The 24,323-nt window shown below is 43.8% G+C and overlaps 1 protein-coding gene across 4 annotated transcripts in view; it reads left to right on the top strand.

Moving 5' to 3' along the window:
- Window positions 1–24,323, top strand: part of osbpl3b (oxysterol binding protein-like 3b) — a 194,158-nt gene that overhangs the window by 80,220 nt on the left and 89,615 nt on the right. For 3 of the 4 annotated variants that reach the window (XM_060921826.1, XM_060921825.1, XM_060921828.1), the window contains one exon: window positions 8,456–8,664. In XM_060921826.1, coding sequence (XP_060777809.1) covers window positions 8,569–8,664 — 96 coding nt within the window. In that variant the 5' untranslated portion in view covers window positions 8,456–8,568. Of the gene's footprint in view, window positions 1–8,455; window positions 8,665–24,323 lie in introns of those variants that run through there. The other variant, XM_060921827.1, reaches the window with a different exon arrangement.

Consider the following 24,323-nt stretch of genomic DNA (forward strand, 5'->3'; position numbering starts at 1 on the left):
AACATCACAAATACTTGCATACACCACTTGAATGCAAATGTGTGTATCCTGTATAGTTTCTGACTGAAAAAAATAGACTTCTGTATTTTACATCTCTTTTACAACTCTTTACAAATCAAAACGTCGTCAGGCAAAACCAACAGAAAAATACATCCAGAGAAAATGGAACGTTCCCACTGTTTATGTAACAATAGCTAGCCGATTATTTTGAAGTGATAATTAGAGTGCATGTTACAGGTGGGGTTGTGTTTAGCACAGATTTCTGGACGCACCAGAAGGATAATAGCTGATGTGGCACACTGGAACCTTGGCGAACACATTTTTATGTGTCCTTTCCCCCCACTGTCTCAGGCTGTGCAGTAATCAGTGAGTGACAGCCTACAACTGAATTCAGCACAACAAATGTTGAGCAAGCTAGAAAATGGTTTTGTTTTGTGTGTGTGTGTGTGTGTGTGTGTGTGTGTGTGTGTGTGTGTGTGTGTGTGTTTTAAACTGCTTAACTATGTGTTTAAGGCTACATCCACACGACAATGGCAACGAGATTTTATTAAAAAAAAATATCGCGTCCACATGGGCAACGGATCAGTAAAATATCAGGTACATATGGCGACGCAACGCTTGCTGAAAACGATGCAATACACATGCCACACCTCTAGGGGCGCTGTAAGACGGTCCCATCGGAGACACCAGAACAATAGAAGAAGTAGATGCATGCGCATAAACCCCTTCTTGTACCCGGTGTGAAGCACTGTCAGGAACAAACACAAACACACAACAAGAAGAAGATGGCTGCGACTATGCGAGGAAATCGTGCCTTCTGTGTGTACAAATTAGTTTTATTAGTGTGCATAGTTTTATATAACTTAATTTTCTTATTGTGTGTGAACATTTTGAAAGCCTCACAGCAAGAAGGTCCAGGTTCGAGCCCCGTGGCCGGTGAGGGCCTTTCTGTGTGGAGTTTGCATGTTCTCCCCGTGTCCGCGTGGGTTTCCTCCGGGTGCTCTGGTTTCCCCCACAGTCCAAAGACATGCAGGTTAGGTTAACTGGTGGCTCTAAATTGACCGTAGGTGTGAATGTGAGTGTGAATGGTTGTCTGTGTCTATGTGTCAGCCCTGTGATGACCTGGCGACTTGTCCAGGGTGTACCCCGCCTTTCGCCCGTAGTCAGCTGGGATAGGCTCCAGCTTGCCTGCGACCCTGTAGAACAGGATAAAGCGGCTAGAGATAATGAGATGAGATGAGATGGGAGATTTTTATATAATTTATATAACTTTTTATATTGCGTGTGAACATTTTGAAAAGCAGTCTTATCCAATAAAAAAAGAAATTCAAGAAATGGTTCAGTTACTTGTTTATTTAAAAGAAAAGCTGTATACAAAAGTGAATGCAATGCAGTGGTTCATACAAAACAGCGAGAGTGCTGCTTGTTCTAGTCATGTGGTTGTGATGTCATCGTAAACAAATCCGTTCTACTCATCCAGACGAGTTCGCAACGGCGCCGTTGCCAGATTTTTCCACTCTGGAACCCATTCTCAAAAAATATTGTTTTGGGGCACCCAAAACGCCGGTGCCGTGTGGACGCCAGGCCGAAACGATAAACAATTTTATCAGATTCACCTGAATCCGTTGCCGTGTGGACAGGGCCTAAGAAGCAACAGAAAGCTCACTGCAAATGACCCCAGGTTTGCTGTATTCTCTGGGCAGGATCCTGCTGAATTTATTATATTATCAATATCTATCAAAAGAAAATGTTGGGTAAATGATATAAATGAGTATCTTGCTTGTGAATGCCTCTTTGAGGTGTGATTTGTCAGAAAGATAAGTGGGACCCAAGTGTGTGTACACCCACTGTGGGTCTTTTTAGGGGATTTCCAAAAATTGTGATCAGAGTCTGTAGCGGAGGTCAGAATAAATGAGCAACAGTATAACATGATAAACTATAATCAGAAACCTGGAAAAAATGCATGGGTAAAAACCAGGAAATGCAACAAGAACAGGAAACACAGTAAACAAAGACCGTGATTCAACTGGAAAATAGTACTATGGCTGCATCTGAATTCTGAGTATGTACTAATGACGGTCAAGTACCTACTACCTAACTGTAACTGTAGTACGTTCTAGTAAGGACACAATTTGGACATAATCCGGCACCATCTTACTTGTTTTCTGACTCTGATGTTCACAGGTGAATTATAACCATGTATGCCACACACACACACACATATATATATATATATATATATATATATATATATATATATATTAGGGCTGTAACGATACACCCAACTCACGATTCGATTCGTATCGCGATTTTTGACCCACGATTCGATACGCCCACGATTTTTTTAAAATGTTTTTTTAAAGTAGTAAATTTGACTTATTAACATTTACTTACTTACATTAACTATTTAATAACAAATAATTCAGACCACTGCAGAGAATGAGTAATATGTATGCAAAAATGAACAAATGTATATCCAAAGATTGTTTTATTTCTCAAAATAATACTGTTGAGCCGGAAGCTCTGTTTTTTTCGGTTCTGAAAAAGTCATTTTTCCAAATCGTGTAAATCCGTTGAGATTTTTTTTTTGGGGGGGGTGGCTCTCTCACTGTCTCACTCTCATAGAGCCAATGATTTTCTGTGATCGCGGAAAACAGATGGAAATTACGGAATTTTTATGGTGAAACATTGCTCGCGTGTCAAAATGTAACTGCCGCAGAAGGCTTCCGCCCAAGCAGACATGCCTTCAGTGTTGCCAGATATTGCTAACGTTTTCCACCCCAAAATATGTTCAAAACCAGCCAAAAAGCACCTAAACCTGCCCAATCTGGCAACACTGCATGCCTTTCCGGTCAAGTGATTGTGATTGGCTTGTGGCACACCTAGCCAGCCAATGAGCTGCTTGTTTACAGATTCGCTCCCCGCGTCGCAACCAGAATGGCGACCGCTTAAAAGAAATGAATGCTCTGCCAGTGGCGAGTGTGGACGTTGCGTGACTCGCAGAAGATTGTCGCAGGTCGGCGAAAAAACGACTTACTAACAGATATAAAAAAATAAAAGTAATTTAAGTAAGTTTAAAATGCAATTTAAATAAAAAGTAAAGTATTCATAAATTGAAGTTTGGAAGCGCCTCTGTTTTTGGGCTGAGGAGAAGTTTGAAAGGGTGTACCGCGATTCTGCCTTCTTGTATCGCGATACGGATCGTGGCTCTGCGTATCGCGATTTCGATACGCATATCGTTACAGCCCTAATAAATATCTCATCTCATTATCTCTAGCCACTTTATCCTTCTACAGGGTCGCAGGCAAGCTGGAGCCTATCCCAGCTGACTGCAGGTGAAAGGCGGGGTACACCCTGGACAAGTCGCCAGGTCATCGCAGGGCTGACACATAGAGACAAACAACCATTCACACTCACATTCACACCTACGGTCAATTTAGAGTCACCAGTTAACCTAACCTGCATGTCTTTGGACTGTGGGGGAAACCGGAGCACCCGGAGGAAACCCACGCGGACACGGGGAGAACATGCAAACTCCGCACAGAAAGGCCCTCGCCGGCCATGGGGCTCGAACCCAGGACCTTCTTGCTGTGAGGCGACAGCACTAACCACTACACCACCGTGCCGCCCGCCCTAATAAATATATATATATATATATATATATATACAGGACTCGAAATTCTTTTTTTTTTTTTTTTCACCAGCCAGCCGGACTAGTTACCTTCCAAGGTAACTTGCCAAACAGAAAATCAACTAGCCAAAATTTGTTCATGTATGAATTTTACTTCTGTCAAAATTAATGCAGGCGGCACGGTGGTGTAGTGGTTAGCGCTGTCGCCTCACAGCAAGAAGGTCCTGGGTTCGAGCCCCGTGGCCGGTGAGGGCCTTTCTGTGCAGAGTTTGCATGTTCTCCCCGTGTCCGCGTGGGTTTCCTCCGGGTGCTCCGGTTTCCCCCACAGTCCAAAGACATGCAGGTTAGGTTAACTGGTGACTCTAAATTGACCGTAGGTGTGAGTGTGAATGGTTGTCTGTGTCTATGTGTCAGCCCTGTGATGACCTGGCGACTTGTCCAGGGTGTACCCCGCCTTTTGCCCATAGTCAGCTGGGATAGGCTCCAGCTTGCCTGCGACCCTGTAGAAGGATAAAGCGGCTAGAGATAATGAGATGAGATGAGATGAAAAATAATGCAAAAGAGAGTAGTTACCATTGTTCATGATTAATGTGCATTTATTTCAAGACCCGAGTATTTTGATACTGTTGTTAAATACATAAATGAGAACGACACAGAGCACCATAATATAATATCAACAAATAATAATATATTGGAAAACTTAGCAACTTGGTGTACGAGTATTGAAAACAAATATATTTACTATCATGACTATAGCACCGGCGGCACGGTGGTGTAGTGGTTAGCGCTGTCGCCTCACAGCAAGAAGGTCCTGGGTTCGAGCCCCGGGGCCGGCGAGGGCCTTTCTGTGTGGAGTTTGCATGTTCTCCCCGTGTCTGCGTGGGTTTCCTCCGGGTGCTCCGGTTTCCCCCACAGTCCAAAGACATGCAGGTTAAGTTAACTGGTGACTCTAAATTGACCGTAGGTGTGAATGTGAGTGTGAATGGTTGTCTGTGTCTATGTGTCAGCCCTGTGATGACCTGGCGACTTGTCCAGGGTGTACCCCGCCTTTCGCCCGTAGTCAGCTGGGATAGGCTCCAGCTTGCCTGCGACCCTGTAGAAGGATAAAGCGGCTAGAGATAATGAGATGAGATGAGATGAGACTATAGCACCCAAAATATGTCCAACATGCTTTCTGTATTTAACCATTTATGAGAGAGAAAGCATTAGGAGCTTCATATTGACTAGGAATCAACTTGAAAAAAATTAATTATTCCATAAACATCGTATCGCAGCCAAGGCCTACCCTGCTCCCACATTTGCTTATAAGTCCTTTGTCGTTTCTCCTCTTCAGACCGAGGTCGCTTTGTCCCCATCTCTGGCGGTTTCTATACACCTTTCAGAAAATTCCACATCGCAACGTAGCTTTGGCAGATGTAGATGTAAACAACAACAAAAACACGTTTAAATGGGTGATAATGTGGCCACATCTATTGAATTTGATCACGTGATGTGGTAGCAGGGGCGTGGCCAAGCGTTGGTCTGTGAATGGGGGGGGCGGAGTCAGGGAAGGTAAGTGGTGGAATCATTGCACCTGATGGGGATTAACCTGTGTTTGTGTGTCTTCCCCAGTGACCACGCCCATTAAAAGGAGAGGAGAGTAGAGAAAGGGAGCTCTCTCTCCCCAACCAGAACACGTGTGTGCGCGCACAGCTGAAAAGCTAGCAATAAATAGTTCATTGAGAACTCAGTTTTGGCCTGCCGTGCTTCTGTGCTCCACCCACCTGGTCCAATACTACACGTGATTACCGCGATATTCAACGAGATGCGTTATATGCATGCGCAGTAGTGAAAAAACCAACAGCCTGACTCATACACGATATGATTCGGAATTCTTCGGTATTTTCCGTCCTGCCGATAAACACATCGATTAACACAGACACGGCATGCGCTTAATATGTGGCGGCTTTAGTTGACGGTGTGTCTGAATCTTCGCTTCATATATATTTTTTATTTTCAACTAGCCAGCTGGGCTGGCTAGTGACAGGAATTACCCGCCAAATGAAAAATTAAGCCGCCTCGGGCGACCGGACCACCGCGAATTTCGAGCCCTGATATATATATATATATATATATATATATATATCATCTCATCTCATTATCTCTAGCTGCTTTATCCTGTTCTACAGGGTCGCAGGCAAGCTGGAGCCTATCCCAGCTGACTACGGGCGAAAGGTGGGGTACACCCTGGACAAGTCGCCAGGTCATCACAGGGCTGACACACAGACACAGACAACCATTCACACTCACATTCACACCTACGGTCAATTTAGAGTCACCAGTTAACCTAACCTGCATGTCTTTGACAAGATTTTCGCGCGCTACATGTCTGTTGTTCATCCACAATTCACAAAAATTGCGACTCCTCCCTGAGTTTTCAATGGATTTTGACTCTAATTGGGTTTTTTTGGAAGATCTAATCAGTCTACACAATAGTTACTCCCTGGTTTTGTGATTGGTACAGCCGTGTGAGCTACTGCGTCGCTGATGCTCTGGTTTTCTTTTGTAAATATGCGTGAAGAATATCTAATGAAGTTTTGGTAGCCTTTCGGGTGTTCAACACGTCTTTCTCTTACAAAATTCTCTTAAAACCTTCCGTATTTAACGAAGCGAACCAGGCGGCCATGTTTGTTTCCAAACTGTCATAGTCTCTCACTAGCATAGAAGTTTTATGTGTAATACGTATTTTATGGGATTTTCAATTCATTGCGACAGTTTACTGCGGGTGCCAAACAAATAAATGCTTCTGCACATGCGCAGCAGAAAACTCTCTCATTGAATATTCGCATCAGCTCTGACGTGTGACGTCATGTTGTCTTGACAACCATGCAATATCGTAAACCATATTCAACACTCATTCTCCATTGGGTAGAGTGACGTAATACACGTAGGAAAAGCAGTATGCTAACAATATTGCATGCTGTCAAACCAAATGAATGAAACCCGCTAGAAGGGAATAGAAAACGTTTTTGTTCCATAAAAAAATGTCCTGTATGTATAATAATTCCAGATATTTCACTCCGATGATGTCACTCCCAGTGTTTTCCCGCTGGTTCAAAATTAAATTTCTTTTGAGTAAGTTAATTTTTTTGTGGATGTGTCTATATAATATAAAGAACATTGCACAGTTGTGTGAAAATATGATGTTTATCTTCTCGTGTTGAAAAATATTTCACGAGTGAGTGAAGTGAACGAGTGAAATATACATAGATTCACCACTCGAAGATAAACTTCATATCCTCGTGCGACTGTGTAATATCCTTGATGTGTGTAGTATAGATTCAGGACATAACCATGATGAATCAGCCACACATTTTTTCACTCACTAAAACTGTTTCAAACTTTAAATTTCATTGTAAGCGTCATTTGTTAGGCTGTTTCCTGGAGGCTGCGGGGCTCTAGGCAGCCGTTTATGTCTTTTGTTAGATAAAACTCCCTCTGTGATAAAACTTGGATTGCCATTAATTAACATGGGATAACTGATTTTTTTTTTTTTTAGTGCTACAAACTGTGATGTTTGTCTTGTATAATGATTTTTATTCAGCGCTACAGTCAAAGTCATGTCAGGGCATGTGTAAATATAAAGTGAGGCTGGAATTATAACTGGTTCATTATTATTATTCATTCTAACGGGATTCCACTGAAGACAGTATGGGCGTGATATGAATCATAACAACTGAATTTTTGAAGACTAACAAACAATCAGTGAGTCAACGATCTGGGAAGTGAGTTGTGTATCTCATGGCACTGAAGTGGATTGAAATGCTGGCTAAAACTGATGTCTAGTGTGGCCTCTTCGGTGTATATATAGTGTCTTCAGTGTGGGTTTAGTGTAGTTCTGGATCGAGAATATCATTTGCCCTTCATATCTAAGTCCATTTATAACATGACTGTCATCGTGAACCTGCTACTCATTGATCGGGTTGTTTTTTTAATGTTAACCATGAACAGCTATGTGATTACTTGTAGAGGATATTGATTCATGTTGATCTTGTGAAACTGACTTTTTTTTTTTTGTATGTTGTTAAATTTTAATATTGAGGATTGAATTGCTTCCAATTTTTGTTGGTGCTGCCAATAGCAGTAATGGCACACTTTTTGTGTTCTGTTCTGTTGTGTGTGTGTGTGTGTGTACTGCTTTCACATGTGGAGGAAGGCAAGTGGCAGTGCGCTGTGAGTCAGAGCTCTTAATCTAATTAACCTTGAGGTGCACAGGATGAGTGAGTGAGATCGAGCGCTCGAAAGGAAGAAAAGAGCTCAGGGGGAGGCTGCAAACATCAAGACAAGGTTGAAGAGTATTTGTTGCTGTGTTAAGGGTAGATGAGACAGAAGGAGCGGGAGTTTGAGGATGAAAATGATGGACGTGGGAGTAAATGATGTTACAGAGATGAACGAGTTTCAAAATGTCATGCAAAAAGTTCACAGTGAAATCAATAGCGGTTTGAACTTCTGTATATGAACCAACTCATTTTCACACTCAGATAGGCATATGTGCCCCCCACCCACACATACACACACACACACAATTTTAATTTCTAGCTTTCAAGAGAAGAGCATGTAGGGAGTAAAGATGATGCATTATGAACGAAATTAAACTGAAATAAAAAAAAAGATAATTATGGTTACTTCAGGCTTTTGCTATGCTTTTAGAAACTTAGTGCTAATTCTGAATATGATAATGAAGTAGAGAGCAACCATGTGTAGTGATTATCATTGAGCATAACTCATCTCTCTCTCTCTCTCTCTCTCTCTCTCTCTCTCTCTCTCTCTCTCTCTTCTAATTAGACCAAGCTGCCCTTTTGCAGAAGTCATAGCTACATGGAGGTCCACAGCTGAGTCTCCTTCGCTTCCTCACCTTCTCGCTCTTTCTTCCCCCACATTGTGTGTGATCGTGGGGGATGAGCTCAGAAGAGAAGAGCTCCACCATGTCCCAAAAGATCTCTTCTCCATCTCGCAGCAACAGCAGCACCTCCTCCAAACATGACAGCCGACAGGTGTATATCTGTGTGTGTATGTGTGTGTGTGTGTGTGTGTGTGTTATGTTCTGACTGAAAATGAAAGCAGTTTAGAATGTATATACACACTGATTGTTCTCTGGTATAAAAGCACAACTAATTTAGCTAAGTGTGTATACAGAAGATAAGTACTTTGTATCTGAACCAATTCTTTGTGTGCAGTGTTGACATTGTGATGTCAAAATCAGTTTCCTTTATGACTGTACTTTGCTATTTTCCATTCCCCTAATTCTCTTAGGGAAGAAAAGGTTTCTGCACAATACTGTATTTCACATATTATGAAACCTTTCCTGAGGAGTACTTTGTAATTTTGACCCCTACCACTGACAAGGTGAATCAACATGGGAATGAGCACATTAACCTTGTCTCCTTCCTGCACAGCCACAACCTCGATTCCCTCTGTTGGAAGTATGAAATGCAAGTACAGACTAAAGTCTGAATACAAATCATGAGTTGTGCAAGTGTGGAAATGAAAACTGTTGAAGACAAAAGCTGCAGTCTACAGTATTGAGTAGCAGCAAGGTATAAGATCTTGCATTACTTTTACTTTCACTGTAGTTTGACCAGTGTAAAACAAACGTATGTTGGCACAGAATTACGTAGATGTACAGTGGTGCTTGAAAGTTTGTGAACCCTTTAGAATTTTCTATATTTCTGCATAAATATGACCTAAAACATCATCAGATTTTCACACAAGTCCTAAAAGTAGATAAAGAGAACCCAGTTAAACAAAAGAGACAAAAATATTATTCGTGGTCATTTATTTATTGAGGAAAATGATCCAATATTACATATCTGTGAGTGGCAAAAGTATATGAACCTCTAGGATTAGCAGTTAATTTGAAGGTGAAATTAGAGTCAGGTGTTTTCAATCAATGGGATGACAATCAGGTGTGAGTGGGCACCCTGTTTTATTTAAAGAACAGGGATCTATCAAAGTCTGATCTTCACAACACATGTTTGTGGAAGTGTATCATGGCACGAGCAAAGGAGATTTCTGAGGACCTCAGAAAAAGCGTTGCTGATGCTCATCAGGCTGGAAAAGGTTACAAAACCATCTCTAAAGAGTTTGGACTCCACCAATCCACAGTCAGACAGATTGTGTACAAATGGAGGAAATTCAAGATCATTGTTACCCTCCCCAGGAGTGGTCGACAAACAAAGATCACTCCAAGAGCAAGGCGAGTAATAGTCAGACCCTCCAGGATTTCGTGATGTTGCGATTTGCAACTTCAACGCAAATTCAACCAATCCCCGCGAATTCAGGGCAGTGTTGCAATTATATCCAATCACCGCAACTTTCCTGCAAATTTGACCAATCGTTGGCGTCGTCTTGAGGTGACGTCGACAAACTACCTTCCGCCTTACTTCCAGTGTTGCCAGATTGGGCGGTTTCAAGTGCATTTTGGCGGGTTTTGAACATTATTTTGGCCTGGAAAACATCAGCAGTATCTGGCAACACTGCTTACTTCCGTGTATACGTTCAAGAGAAGCAGCATGTGCGAGTCAGTGTTTATATAGGCTTAAATTCTGTTACTGAAAGTGTGTTATGTTTACAGTGAAGGACTGTGTGCACTTTACATTATGTTTTACTTAATACAAGAAATTAATGGATGCCAACATTTCTGCCAAAATGGTATTTTATTTTCCATTGTTTAGGCAGCTTCAGCATCATACTGTGAGATTCTGTTCAAATTGTTGTTTTTTTTCTTCTATGAAGCCTGAGCCATTTATTTTTTTAGTTTATAATTATTGTTTAATTTAGTCTTCAGGAGAGACTGCCTGCACACAGTACTAGTATTAATAGTTTTTTTTTCTTACATGGAAGCTGAGGCATTTATATTATATTTTAAGGTAACTTCATGTTGTGCTGTGAGGTTCTATGCACTTTAACTTTTGAACCAACAGGAGCATTTGGATAAGTAAAGCCTATTTTTCTGCATTTTTGTAGTCCTGGTAATCTTTTATATTGGTAAAGTTGTTTATAGGACCATTTCTCAGTGTCTTTGTTTTAATCAATAGTTTTTCAGTAATAACTTAATATTTAACATGTCACTCAATTTTAATCACAAAAAGAGAAAATTGCAACAATTTCTCGCAACTTTCACTTCCTCCCGCAATGTAATCGCAACAAAAACCTAAAAAACACCGCAACTTTCATCGCAATTTTTTGGAACCCCCCCCCGCAACATCAGACATTTTAGCCCGCAACAATCACAAAAAAGGCCCGCGAAATCCTGGGGGGACTGAATAGTCGGAGAGGTCACAAAGGACCCCAGGGTAACTTCTAAGCAACTGAAGGCCTCTCTCACATTGGCTAATGTTAATGTTCATGAGTCTACCATCAGGAAAACACTGAACAACAATGGTGTGTATGGCAGGGTTGCAAGGAGAAAGCCACTGTTGTCCAAAAAGAACATTGCTGCTCATCTGCAGTTTGCTAAAGATCACGTGGACAAGCCAGAATGCTATTGGAAAAATGTTTTGTGGACGGATGAGACCAAAATAGAACTTGTTGGTTTAAATGAGAAGCGTTATGTTTGGAGAAAGGACAACACTGCATTCCAGCATAAGAACCTTATCCCATCTGTGAAACATGGTGGTGGTAGTGTCATGGTTTGGGTCTGTTTTGCTGCGTCCGGACCAGGACGGCTTGCCATCATTGATGGAACAATGAATTCTGAATTATACCAGCAAATTCTAAAGGAAAATGTCAGGACATCTGTCCGTGAACTGAATCTCAAGAGAAAGTGGGTCATGTAGCAAAACAACGACCCTAAGCACACAAGTCATTCTACCAAAGAATGGTTAAAGAAGAATAAAGTTAATGTTTTGGAATGGCCAAGTCAAAGTCCTGACCTTAATCCAATTGAAATGTTTTGGAAGGACCTGAAGCGAGCAGTTCATGTGAGGAAACCCACCAACATCCCAGAGTTGAAGCTGTTCTGTACGGAGGAATGGGCTAAAATTCCTCCAAGCCGGTGTGCAGGACTGATCAACAATTACCGGAAACGTTTAGTTGCAGTTATTGCTGCACAAGGGGGTCACACCAGATACTGAAAGCAAAGGTTCACATACTTTTGCCACTGTAATATTGGATCATTTTCCTCAATAAATAAATGACCAAGTATAATATTTTTGTCTCATTTGTTTAACTGGGTTCTCTTTATCTACTTTTAGGACTTGTGTGAAAAGCTGATGATGTTTTGGTCATATTTAGATTAGATTAGATTAGATTAGATTAGATTAGATTAGATTAGATTAGATTAGATTAGATTAGATTAGATTAGATTAGATTAGATAAAACTTTATTGATCCCTTTGGGAGGGTTCCCTCAGGGAAATTAAAATTCCAGCAGCATCATTACAGGATAAACAGAGAATAGAAAATAGAGAAAACTTTTAGATAAATTAAATTAAGTATTTACATATACAAATATAAATATACGTATTCATATATACAAGTATTTACATATACACATAAGATATGGGAGGAAAAAAAGGCCAGCAGGAGAGGTATTGCACATTATATTGCACATTTATATTGCACATTGTCCAGTATTGCGTTTTGTCAGGCTAGGCTACTGCTCCTTCCCATCCTCTGTCCTCCTGTTACCCCTCCTCCCCCCAGAGAGGAATTGTACAGTCTGATGGCATGAGGGACAAAGGAGTTTTTAAGTCTGTTAGTCCTGAACTTGGGAAGGAGCATTCTGTCACTGAACAGGCTCCTCTGTTTGCTGATGATGGTGTGCAGAGGGTGACTGGCATCGTCCATGATGTTCAGTAGTTTGTCCATAGTCCTCTTCTCTGCCACGGTCACCATAGAGTCCAGCTTCATGCCAACCACAGAGCTGGCCCGCCTGATCAGTTTGTCCAGCCTGGATGTGTCCTCCTTGGATGTGCTGCCCCCCAGCACACCACGGTGTAAAACAGGACACTGGTGACCACGGACTGATAGAACATCCACAGGAGTTTCCTGCAGATGTTAAAGGACCGCAGCCTCCTCAGGAAGTATAGCCTGCTCTGTCCCTTCCTGTACAAGTGGTTGGTGTTGCAAGTCCAGTCCAGCTTGCTGTCCAGCCACAGCCCGAGGTACTTGTAGGAATTCACAGCCTCTACCTCGACTCCCTTGATCAGAACTGGTCGTGACCTTGGTCTGGACCTCCCAAAGTCAATGACCAGCTCCTTGGTCTTCGAGGTGTTGAGCTGCAGATGGTTCCTGTTTCACCAAATGGCAAAGTCCCTCACCAGTCTCCTATACTCCTCCTCTCTATCATCCCTGATACACCCCACGATGGCTGTGTCATCGGCGAACTTCTGAATGTGACACAGCTCCGAGTTGTAGCAGAAGTCCGCGGTGTACAGGGTGAAGAGAAGAGGGGCCAGCACCGTGCCCTGGGGTGCTCCGGTGCTGCTAATCACAGTGTCAGACGTGATGTCCTTCAGCCTGACGTACTGCAGCCTGTCGGTTAGGTAGCTGGAGATCCAGGTGACCAGGCAGGGGTCCACTCGCATCCTGTTCAGTTTGTCCTGAAGCATAAGGGGCTGGATGGTCTTGAAGGCACAACGAGAAGCCCAAGAAGAGGATCCTCACTGTGCCATTTCCCTTATCCAGATGCAAGCGGGCTCGTTGTAGCAGGTAGAGGATGGCGTCTTCCACACCAACACCTGCCCGGTACGCAAACTGCAGACAGTCCTGGGCATGTTGCACCTGGGATCTGAGGAGGCTGAGGAAGAGCCGCTCAAACGTCTTTGTGAAGTGAGTGCCACCGGACTGAAGATGTTCAGCTCACTGGGCCGGTTCTTCTTGGGAACTGGAACGATGCATGATGTCTTCCAGAGGGTGGGCACTCTCCCCAGCTGCAGGCTGAGGTTGAAGATGTGTTGGAGTGATTCACCCAGTTCAGCAGCGCAGGTCTTCAGTAGTCGGGGACACACCTTGTCCGGGCCTGCTGCTTTCCTGGGGTGAAGCTTCCTCAGTTGACCTCTGGCCTGGTCTGCAGTGATGCATGGAGGAGTCTGTGTTGAGGTGGGGGAGGAGGGGGCTGCTGCGATGACTGGGGGGAGGTATGTTGAGGGAAGAAGGAGAGATGGCTGCAGTGAGGGGGAGGGTGGGGGGACGTGGGCTGGTTGAACTGGTTGAAGAAGTCATTCAGCTCGTTTGCCCTCTCCACTGTCCCCGCAACAACTCTGGTCTTTGTGTTGTGGCCTGTGATGGTTTTCACACCTTCCCAGACCTCTCTCATGCTGTTCTCCTTCAGCTTCTGCTCCACCTTTCTCCTGTAGCTGTCCTTAGCTTCCCTCATGCAGCGTTTCACCTCCTGCTGTACTGCTTTCTTCACCTCCTTGCCCCTGCTCCTGAAGGCGGCCTTCTTCCTGCTGAGGACAGCTTTGACTTCCTGTGTTACCCATGGTTTGTTATTAGGGCAACACCGTACAGTCTTAGCGGGGGAGACCACGTCTGCACAGAAGTTGAGGTAATCCGTCAGACAGTGTGTCAGCCCCTCTGTGTCCTCACAGTGTGGACTAAGCAGCACATCCCAGTCCGTGGTGTCATAACAGTCTCTGAGGGCATCTTCCATTTCAGGGGACCACCTCCTGATGGAGCTAGTTGTTGCAGGCTGCCTTTGGACCAAGGGGGTGTACTTCGGCTGTAGATGAACCAGGTTGTGGTCAGACTTCCCTAGTGGGGGGAGGGGTGTGACTCTGTATGCATTCCTCACATTAGCATACAGCAAGTCAATTGTCCTGTTGTTCCTTGTTGGACAGTCCACAACCTGGTAAAAAGCAGCCAGAGTCCAAAGTAGCATGATTAAAGTCCCCAGAAATGATCATAAATGCCTCAGGGTGCTGTGTCTGCAGCCTTGCTGTGACAGAGTGAATCCTCTCACATGCACATAGAGAATATTGTACTCGTATGTTATTGCACTAGTGTTGATATAGTAATATACAGCACAGAATATACAGTAATATATAGTAAGATACATGAATATACAGAACTGGTCAAATGCCATGGGCTGTATTGTACAGTAGTATAGCAGCAGTGAATGAGTGGAGGTGTGCTGTTCAGACCTGTGGATTAGTTGGGGGGGGGAGTGCTGTGAGTTCAGTAGTGTGATAGCTATGGTGTAAAAACTATTCCTCAGCCGGGTTGTGCCGGCATACAGAGTTCTGAAGCACTTACCAGAAGGGTAAAGAGTCCGTGTCCAGGAAGGGTTGGGTCCTTGATAGTGTTTTTGGTTCTGCGGGTGCCCCAGGTGTGATGGCTTTCTTCCAGTGATGGAAGTGGAGTGCCTGTGATCTGCTGAGCTGTTTTTATGATGCACTGCAGGGTCTTCTTATCCTCCAAGGTGCAGCCCGAGTACCCCACAGTGATGCAGTATGTGATCACTGACTCTATGGTGCACCTGTAGAAGTTCATCAGTAGCTGTTAAGGCAGTTGCGCTTTTCTCAGGGTCCTCAGGAAATGGAGCCTCTGAAGACCTTTTTTAGCCAGTGTCGAAGTGTTTGTAGTCCATGACAGGTCCTGGCTGATATGTATTCAAAGAAATCGGAAATTCTGGACTGCCTCCACACTCTCACCAGTGATGCTGATGGAGTGGTGGCCTCCATGCTTCTGTCTCCTGAAGTCCACGATGAGCTCCTTTCTCTTTTTGGAGTTTAAGACGAGGTTGTTGTCTCGACTCCAACACTCCAGTTTCTCGACCTCTTCCCTGTAAGCTGACTTGTTATCTGAGATCAGACCTATCATGGCTGTATCGTCTGCAAACTTGATAAAGATGTTGGAATCATGTATGGGTTTGTAGTTGTGTGTGAAAAGGGAGTAGAGGAGGGGGTTGAGCACACAACCCTGTGGTACTCCAGTGTTCAGAGTGATGGAGGTGGAGGTGTGTTTACCAGGGACATGCACAGGATTATAGAGGGGCAGGGGCTCAAAGTCAGAAAAAGGGCAGCAAGTGCATGATTTTTTTTTCCCGGTCCTTTCCAAAATATGGAAATGTAGAATTAAAATTAACGTACTAATAGGAAGGTAAGTACTTAGCTATGTGTCCTGTGTTGGTGAAAGTGATATGCAATTGCCATTTCTTTTGTGTCAGCAAAATTGTCACTCACATTATCATAGGCTTGGAAGACATGCAAAGCAATAAAACACTGGTGCATTATTAGGGCCCGAGCCCTATGGGCGAAGGCCCTATTGTTCTTGTAAGAGTTCACTATTATTCTTCTTCTTCCGTCTTCTTCTTCTTCTTCTTCTTCTTCCGTCTTCTTCTTCTTCTTTATTTTTCTCCGCTGTTGGGCCATTTTCGGGGCGCTTGCCATGGGCGAAAACGCACGAAATTTGGCACCAGTTCCGAGAATTGCCACCGCTACTCAGAACCAGAAGCCCAAACTTGGCCGGGGCTCCGGGCCTCTATAGCGCCCCCTAAGTCGTTGTGATTTTGGCCTCCCGCATTAAGGTGCCTGGGTGCCATGTAGTTTGTAGTAGTGGCATGCCATTTGGTACGCATATGTATCTCAATAAGCCGGACAAAAATGTAATGCCAATGCATTAGCCACGCCCAACAGGAAGTGAGGTAATTTCACTTTTGTGCGAAATGCATGGCCACGAAGACGGCGCAACTCCTCCTAGACCGTTCATAGGAATGTCACCAAAATTGATACACATCATCTACAGACATGGCTGACAAAAGTTACTAAATACATTTCACGTAGGATAAACCGTTCAGAAGTTATACGTCAATCAATTTTCGATGCAAAATTTTACATGCTTAAAAATTCATAACAAATCTTCTGATTGCTCAAAACTGCTCATACTTCACACGCAAATCACTCATTGGGCTTCTGACATGTTACCCAATTTCTGTGATGTTTCGCCACTGGGGGCGCTATTTTTGGGCAAAAATTCCAATCTTTCCTCAAATTTGGTCAAACTTCACAGCCACCCTCTTACTACCTCCCATGTCATGTCTACCACTTTTTGGAAATTTTCGTCCATGGGGGGCGCTGTTTTTGGCCGACGCTATTGCTCCAAAACGGGTTTTTGGTAAATAATTCCATAATGCTTTTCCTTCACACCACTACCTTGTGATAGTACGTTGCTGTTGTAGACACTTATTTTTCCAACTCATAATCGCTCACGTACAGCATAGCGCCACCTACTGACATGGGAAAAACCAAAAAATTTATTCTTCAAAAATCTATATCTCATCTTCTATTTACTCAATTGTCATCAAACTTCATACGCAAACTCTTCATAGCTCACCTGACATCTACACCAAATTTTGTGCACTTTCGCCCCTGGGCGTGCTGGTTATGGCAAAAATGATATTGCAGCTTCTGATCTGTCAAACTTGCCAAGCAAACTCTTTACAAGACCCTTATTGGGGCGCTTGCCATGGTCGACAACGCACGAAATTTGGCTCCTTTTTCTTAGACTGCCACCGCTACTGAGAACCAGAAGCCCAGATCCAGGCGGGCCTCAGGGCCTCTATAGCGCCCCCTAACTCGTTGTGATTTTGGCCTCCCGCTTTAAGGTGCCTGGTTGCCATGTAGTTTGTAGTAGTGGCATGCCATTTGGTACGCATATGTATCTCACTAAGCCGGACAAAAATGTCATGCCAATGCATTAGCCACGCCCAACAGGAAGGAACAACTTTTGTGCGAAATGCATGGCCACGAACACGACGCAACTCCTCCTAGACCGTTCATAGGAATGTCACCAAAATTGATACACATGATCTACAGACATGGCTGACAAAAGTTTCTAAATACGTTTCATGTAGCTTAAACCGTTCAGAAGTTATACGTCAATCAATTTTCAATGCAAAATTTTACATGCTTAAAAATTCATAACAAATCTTCTAATTGCTCAAAACTGCTCATTCTTCACACGCAAATCACTCATTGGGCTTCTGACATGTTACCCAATTTCTGTGATATTTCGCCACTGGGGGCGCTATTTTTGGGCAAAAAATCCAATCTTTCCTCAAATTTGGTCAAGCTTCACGGCCACCCTCTTCCTACCTCCCATGTCATGTATACCACATTTTGGGAATTTTCGTCCATGGGGGGCGCTGTTTCTAACCCTCTTGTTGCCATGTGTCCAATTCTGTGCTTTGTCGCCATTGTGGGAGTAATGTCACTTGCCGAAGAAGCTGTGGAAGGTATTTCGCGGGGACGCATGCCCCCGCCCCCCTTGGCGGGCGCGAGGGCCCGTCGAGGCCGCTTGCGGCTTTAATTAGGCTTTTTTATTGTTAAAGATTTAACATTGAATAGTGAAACCTGAACTTTGAACAAATAAAAAATAGCCTAATGGACAAAATGATAAAAATCAGTCCTTCCTCTCATAAGGTAGAAGCCTAACATTCCAGGGGCCTTAAAGCAGTAACCTTCTGGGGGCCATGTCCCTGTAGATATTAATGACCTCATTGTGATTTATGGGTATGTCTTTTTCAATCGAGAGGAGAAGGAGATCAGAGAGCCTCTCTTCTTTGCATAGGCTTCTGAGTACATTTTTCACAAGCTTTTGTTTTTGTTTTTTTCTGAAACATAACCCACATTTGATTTGAGCACGTTGTGGAAGAGGTCGATGACTAGTTATATATACAAGAGGAGAATGTAAGCTTCCCGACGATATATGATACTTGCATGTACACCGAAGCACGGCCGAGGCAATCGATTGTGAACAGTAACAGGTCAGGTCACGTCAGTTAACAAGCAGATTATTAAACTACAGAGACTTAAATTACTCGCACAAATGTCAGTAGTCCTACAAACTCCCAAATGTCATGTACATACAGTTTGAAAGGGCTAACTGTTAGACCATAACTCACATGTTCAAGCTGCCTCACTGTCGCGTCTCCTCTGTTATCATTGTGGCAGCGCGCGCAGCGGCTTCTTCCCTCTCACTCAGTCCGCGCGCCCCCTCTCTCTGGCCGCGCACCCCCTCTCTCTGGCCGCACTCGAGCGGAGCAGCAATGGACAGAGAAGCGGCAGCTCAGCGCACACAACCACCCCGTATTACAAGAAAATTGGTAGATTGCTGTGGAGTTTTTGTACTGCCGTTGTTTTAAACTTCTAACAGGACTGTATTATTTCTTCTTCTTCTTCTTCTTCTTATTATTATTATTATTTTAAAAGGGCAACATTTAATTCGAGGCAAAAAGGGCAGGGGCTCAAGCACCCCTAAAGCCCTATGTGTGCACGTGCCTGGTGTTTATCCATGCGCATGATCTGTGGTCTGTTGGTAAGAAAGTCAAGGATCCAATTGCATAGGTGTGTGTTCAGTCCAAGGTTATTCAGTTTGATGGCCAGTTTAATTGGGGTGGAGGGGGATGGTGTTGAAGGCAGAGCTGTAGTCAATGAACAGCATTTGCATATACAGTGGGGCAAAAAAGTATTTAGTCAGTCACCAATTGTGCAAGTTCTCCCACTTAAAAAGATGAGAGAGGCCTGTAATTTTCATCATAGGTACACTTCAACTATGAGAGACAGAATGAGAAAAAAATATCCAGAAAATCACATTGTCTGATTTTTAAAGAATTTATTTGCAAATTATGGTGGAAAATAAGTATTTGGTCAATAACAAAAGTTCATCTCAATACTTTGTTATATACCCTTTGTTGGCAATGACAGAGGTCAAACGTTTTCTGTAAGTCTTCACAAGGTTTTCACACACTGTTGCTGGTATTTTGGCCCATTCCTCCATGCAGATCTCCTCTAGAGCAGTGATGTTTTGGGGCTGTTGCTGGGCAACACGGACTTTCAACTCCCTCCAAAGATTTTCTATGGGGTTGAGATCTGGAGACTGGCTAGGCCACTCCAGGACCTTGAAATGCTTCTTACGAAGCCACTCCTTCGTTGCCTGGGCAGTGTGTTTGGGATCATTGTCATGCTGAAAGACCCAGCCATGTTTCATCTTCAATGCCCTTGCTGATGGAAGGAGGTTTTCACTCAAAATCTCACGATACATGGCCCCATTCATTCTTTCCTTTACACAGATCAGTCGTCCTGGTCCCTTTGCAGAAAAACAGCCCCAAAGCATGATGTTTCCACCCTCGTGCTTCACAGTAGGTATGGTGTTCTTTGGATGCAACTCAGCATTCTTTCTCCTCCAAACACGACAAGTTGAGTTTTTACCAAAAAGTTCTATTTTGGTTTCATCTGACCATATGACATTCTCCCAGTCCTCTTCTGGATCATCCAAATGCTCTCTAGCAAACTTCAGACGGGCCTGGACATGTACTGGCTTAAGCAGAGGGACACGTCTGGCACTGCAGGATTTGAGTCCCTGGCGGCGTAGTGTGTTACTGATGGTAGCCTTTGTTACTTTGGTCCCAGCTCTCTGCAGGTCATTCACTAGGTCCCCCCTAGATCTTGCATGGAGCCCCAGATCGAGGGAGATTATCAATGGTCTTGTATGTCTTCCATTTTCTAATAATTGCTCCCACAGTTGATTTCTTCACACCAAGCTGCTTACCTATTACAGATTCAGTCTTCCCAGCCTGGTGCAGGTCTACAATTTTGTTTCTGGTGTCCTTTGACAGCTCTTTGGTCTTGGCCATAGTGGAGTTTGGAGTGTGACTGTTTGAGGTTGTGGACAGGTGTCTTTTATACTGATAACGAGTTCAAACAGGTGCCATTAATACAGGTAACGAGTGGAGGACAGAGGAGCCTCTTAAAGAAAAAGTTGCAGGTCTGTGAGAGCCAGAAATCTTGCTTGTTTGTAGGTGACCAAATACTTATTTTACTGAGGAATTTACCAATTAATTCATTAAAAATCCTACAATGTGATTTCCTGGATTCTTTCTCCCCATTCTGTCTCTCATAGCTGAAGTGTACCTATGATGAAAATTACAGGCCTCTCTCATCTTTTTAAGTGGGAGAACTTGCACAATTGGTGGCTGACTAAATACTTTTTTGCCCCACTGTAACTGTCTCGCTGCTCCAGGTACTGTAGAGCAGTGTGAAGGGCCAGTGAAATGGCATCCTCCATTGGCCTGTTTGACCTGTAGACAAATTGGTGTTGGTCCAGAGAGGGGGGGGGATGTTGTTTTTGATGTGTGCTTGGACCAGCTGCTCAAAGCACTTCATGACAGTGGGGGTCAGGGCCACTGGGTGATAGTTGTTCAGGGTCCTGACCACTGCCTGTTTTGGGACAGGGATAATGGTGGTGGACTTGAGGCATGTGAGGACCATGGCCTGTTCCAGGGAGATGTTAAACAGGCTGGTGAAGACTGTAGTCAGCTGACTTGCGCAGTGTTTCAGCACTCATCCTGGGATGCCATCAGGTCCAGCCACTTTATTAGGGTTGATGTAGCTGAGGGCCTGTCTCACCTCATGTGAGGTAAGCACCAGTGCTTTCGGTGGGGCCTCCTACAGGGTCAGCTTAGTGTGGTGGTGGCTACTGTCCTTGTTGAACTGTGCAAAAAAGTGGTTCAGTTCGTCAGGGAGGGATGCATTTCCTGTGCTGGTTGGACAGGTGTTACTGCTTTTGTAGTCTTTGATGGATCGAATGCCCTGCCACATGCACCGGGGGTCGGAGTTGTTGAAGTGCTCCTTGATTTTGTCTTTGTAGGAGCGCTTTGCATCTCTGATACCTCTCTTTAGGTTGGACCTAGTTGTTGAGTAGGCCTCTGAATCACTGGTGCGGAAGGCACTGTCGGGTAACTTCAGCAGCTTTTGAACTTCCCTGTTCATCCATGGTTTACAGTTGGGGAATGTGTGAATGTTCTTGAAAGTGGTAACATTGTCCATGCAGAAGTTAATGTAGGCTAAAACTGAAGAGGCATAGTTGTTTAAGTCCGTGTGGTTGACCTGAGTAGATTCCTGTATGAACAAATCCCAATCTGTGTCATCAAAATGGTCTGGTCATGGGTCCTTCAGGCCAGACTCTGATGGTCTGCACAGTGGGCTTTGATCTAGCGATGAGGGGTTTGTATGCTGGGGTGAAGAACAAAGAAATGTGGTCAGAACATCTGAGGTGGGGGGAGGGGGACGCTTTGTATGCGTTTGTTGCATTATAGTATATGTGATCCAGTGTGTTATCGCCTCTGGTTGGAAAATCGACAAACTGGTAAAATTTGGGGAGCACAATCTATGTGTGAATGTGTATGTGAATGTATATGCAATGGACTGATGTCCCATCCAGGGTGTACTCCCACCTTTTGCCCTGTATTCCCAAGATAGGCTCTGGATCCACCAAGACCCTGAACAAGATGAAGCCATTACTGAAAATGAGTGAATGGCATTTTGAATATCAAACTAGTGGTAGGTTTCAGTTGTGGATAAAGATATTGAATACCAGTTGGTGATCATTTTGCCATGACATACAGCCTGCATATATGGGAGATGACAAATAATAAACAATTTTAGATTATATTTTGCAAGATAACTTTTAGTGCCATTGTTCATTCTGTAATACCATTTTATGGAATTAAACTGCGTAAACCATTAGCAGAACCTCATCCCCCCCTTCATACCAAGTGTGTGTGTGTGTGTGTGTGTGTGTGTGTGCATCAGGTAGCTAGCTAATTAATGAAAAAGCATTCTTGCATGCTTATTATACCAACAAGCCGTAAGTATAATTGATACTTCAATTATCGATGACAGGCTGGTTAACTAACTGAGATGTTAGAATGTGAAATACATTGGACGACTAGCCTTCATTTACATCTTGTAAGATAAGCAACTATTTTTAAGACTTTTTTGTTTCATGCTGCACTGTGCAGTGTATTAGATACATTCTAAACTGAATTCATGTCGTTTGAGCTCTGACCTGCTCTTTCAGGCATATTTGATAGACCAGATAAAGACAGACAGCTAGACAACTTTTATTCCTTATGGGCAGCAATGGTGTGGTGCAGGGAGGGAAAATGTACACAAAACCCCAAAACCTTTTGTGCCAAACAAACCTTCCAGAACACATACAGTATACAATGATTTTCTGTTGAGTCTTTGAAAGTAGACGATTGTTATAGAACACTATTAAAAACTGAAACCTCACCTTTTCACTGGACTAATATTGGACAGTAAAAGCACCTGGCATCAGATCACTTATCTCAAAGCTCATTACCTCCTCAAGCTGCTCTCAGGCACTGGCTCTGCCAGTTAGATGGCAATGTAGGGAAATTATATGACATTACCAACCACTGAATGAATCAAAAATCCAATAGCAATAAATATTCATATCAATTTTGCATTAAACTTCTTAAAATCCAAGTATATTGAAGTTATTTGTCTTAAAACACATTATTTAATAATTCCTATGAATTATTCAGTAATAACATAATAATAAGTTCAACTTATATACCGCTTTTCTCACACCCAAGGTCCATCCATTATCCATAACCACTGTGGAGGGTTGCAGGCAAACTGGAGCCTATCCCAGCTGACTATGGGTGAGAGGCGGGGTACACCCTGGATAAGTCGCCAGCTCATCGCAGGATTGACACATAAAGACAAACAACCATTCACACTCACATTCACACCTACGGTCAATTTAGAGCCACCAATTAGCCTAAGCTGCATGTCTTTGGACTGTAGGGGAAACCGGAGCACCCGGAGGAAATCCATGCAGACATGGGGAGAACATGCAAACTCCACACAGAAAGGCCCCCATCGGCCACTGGACTTGAACCCAGAACCTTCTTGCTGTGAGGCGACAGTGCTAACCACTACACCACCGTGCTGCCCCACACCCACTGTCGCTTTACTAAAAAAATAAAAAAGTCCACCAAAAGATGGTCAGGATGTAATTCCAGTGACGTAGCTGCCCACAATCCCACCAAAAGGCGCACAAAGGTATGTCCCACACCCCCTGCACAGCCGCCACGCCGCCGCCGGGCAACATCGCTTGGAACACTGCGCCATGGCTCCACAAAACAAGCACAGAAGCACCGCCACACAGAGCGCTGGACAACCACGATGTTAAAGACAGCAATGACTGCAGTCCATAGCGAGTAGCACAGGCATCGCCCATGGTGGACCAAGTCTCATCTCATCTCATCTCATCTCATTATCTCTAGCTGCTTTATCCTGTTCTACAGGGTCGCAGGCAAGCTGGAGCCTATCCCAACTGACTATGGGCGAAAGGCGGGGTACACCCTGGACAAGTCGCCAGGTCATCACAGGGCTGACACATAGACACAGACAACCATTCACACTCACATTCACACCTACGGTCAATTTAGAGTCACCAGTTAACCTAACCTGCGTGTCTTTGGACTGTGGGGGAAACCAGAGCACCCGGAGGAAACCCACGCGGACACGGGGAGAACATGCAAACTCCACACAGAAAGGCCCTCGCCGGCCACAGGGCTCGAACCTGGACCTTCTTGCTGTGAGGTGACAGCGCTAACCACTACACCACCGTGCTGCCCAGTGGACCAAGTCCTGAAGATTAAAACTAATAGGAAATGTATGAATGTACTTAGTAAGATTGAGGAATGATTTATTGACTGACAGGTCCTGGGAGTTTGATGAGTTAATGGAAAAGTCTCTTATCTCTCTTAGTATCAGTGGTGGTCAAATAATTAGTTACATAGTGTGTTCTGTTTTGTACATTCATGCTTTATAGCCTAGTAGAATTGGACAGACAGCAGCTTCAATTTTGATTTTCTGATTTCCCCCATTGTTGTC

Source organism: Neoarius graeffei, chromosome 5, assembly GCF_027579695.1.
Source record: "Neoarius graeffei isolate fNeoGra1 chromosome 5, fNeoGra1.pri, whole genome shotgun sequence".
Taxonomy (NCBI): Eukaryota; Metazoa; Chordata; class Actinopteri; order Siluriformes; family Ariidae; genus Neoarius; species Neoarius graeffei.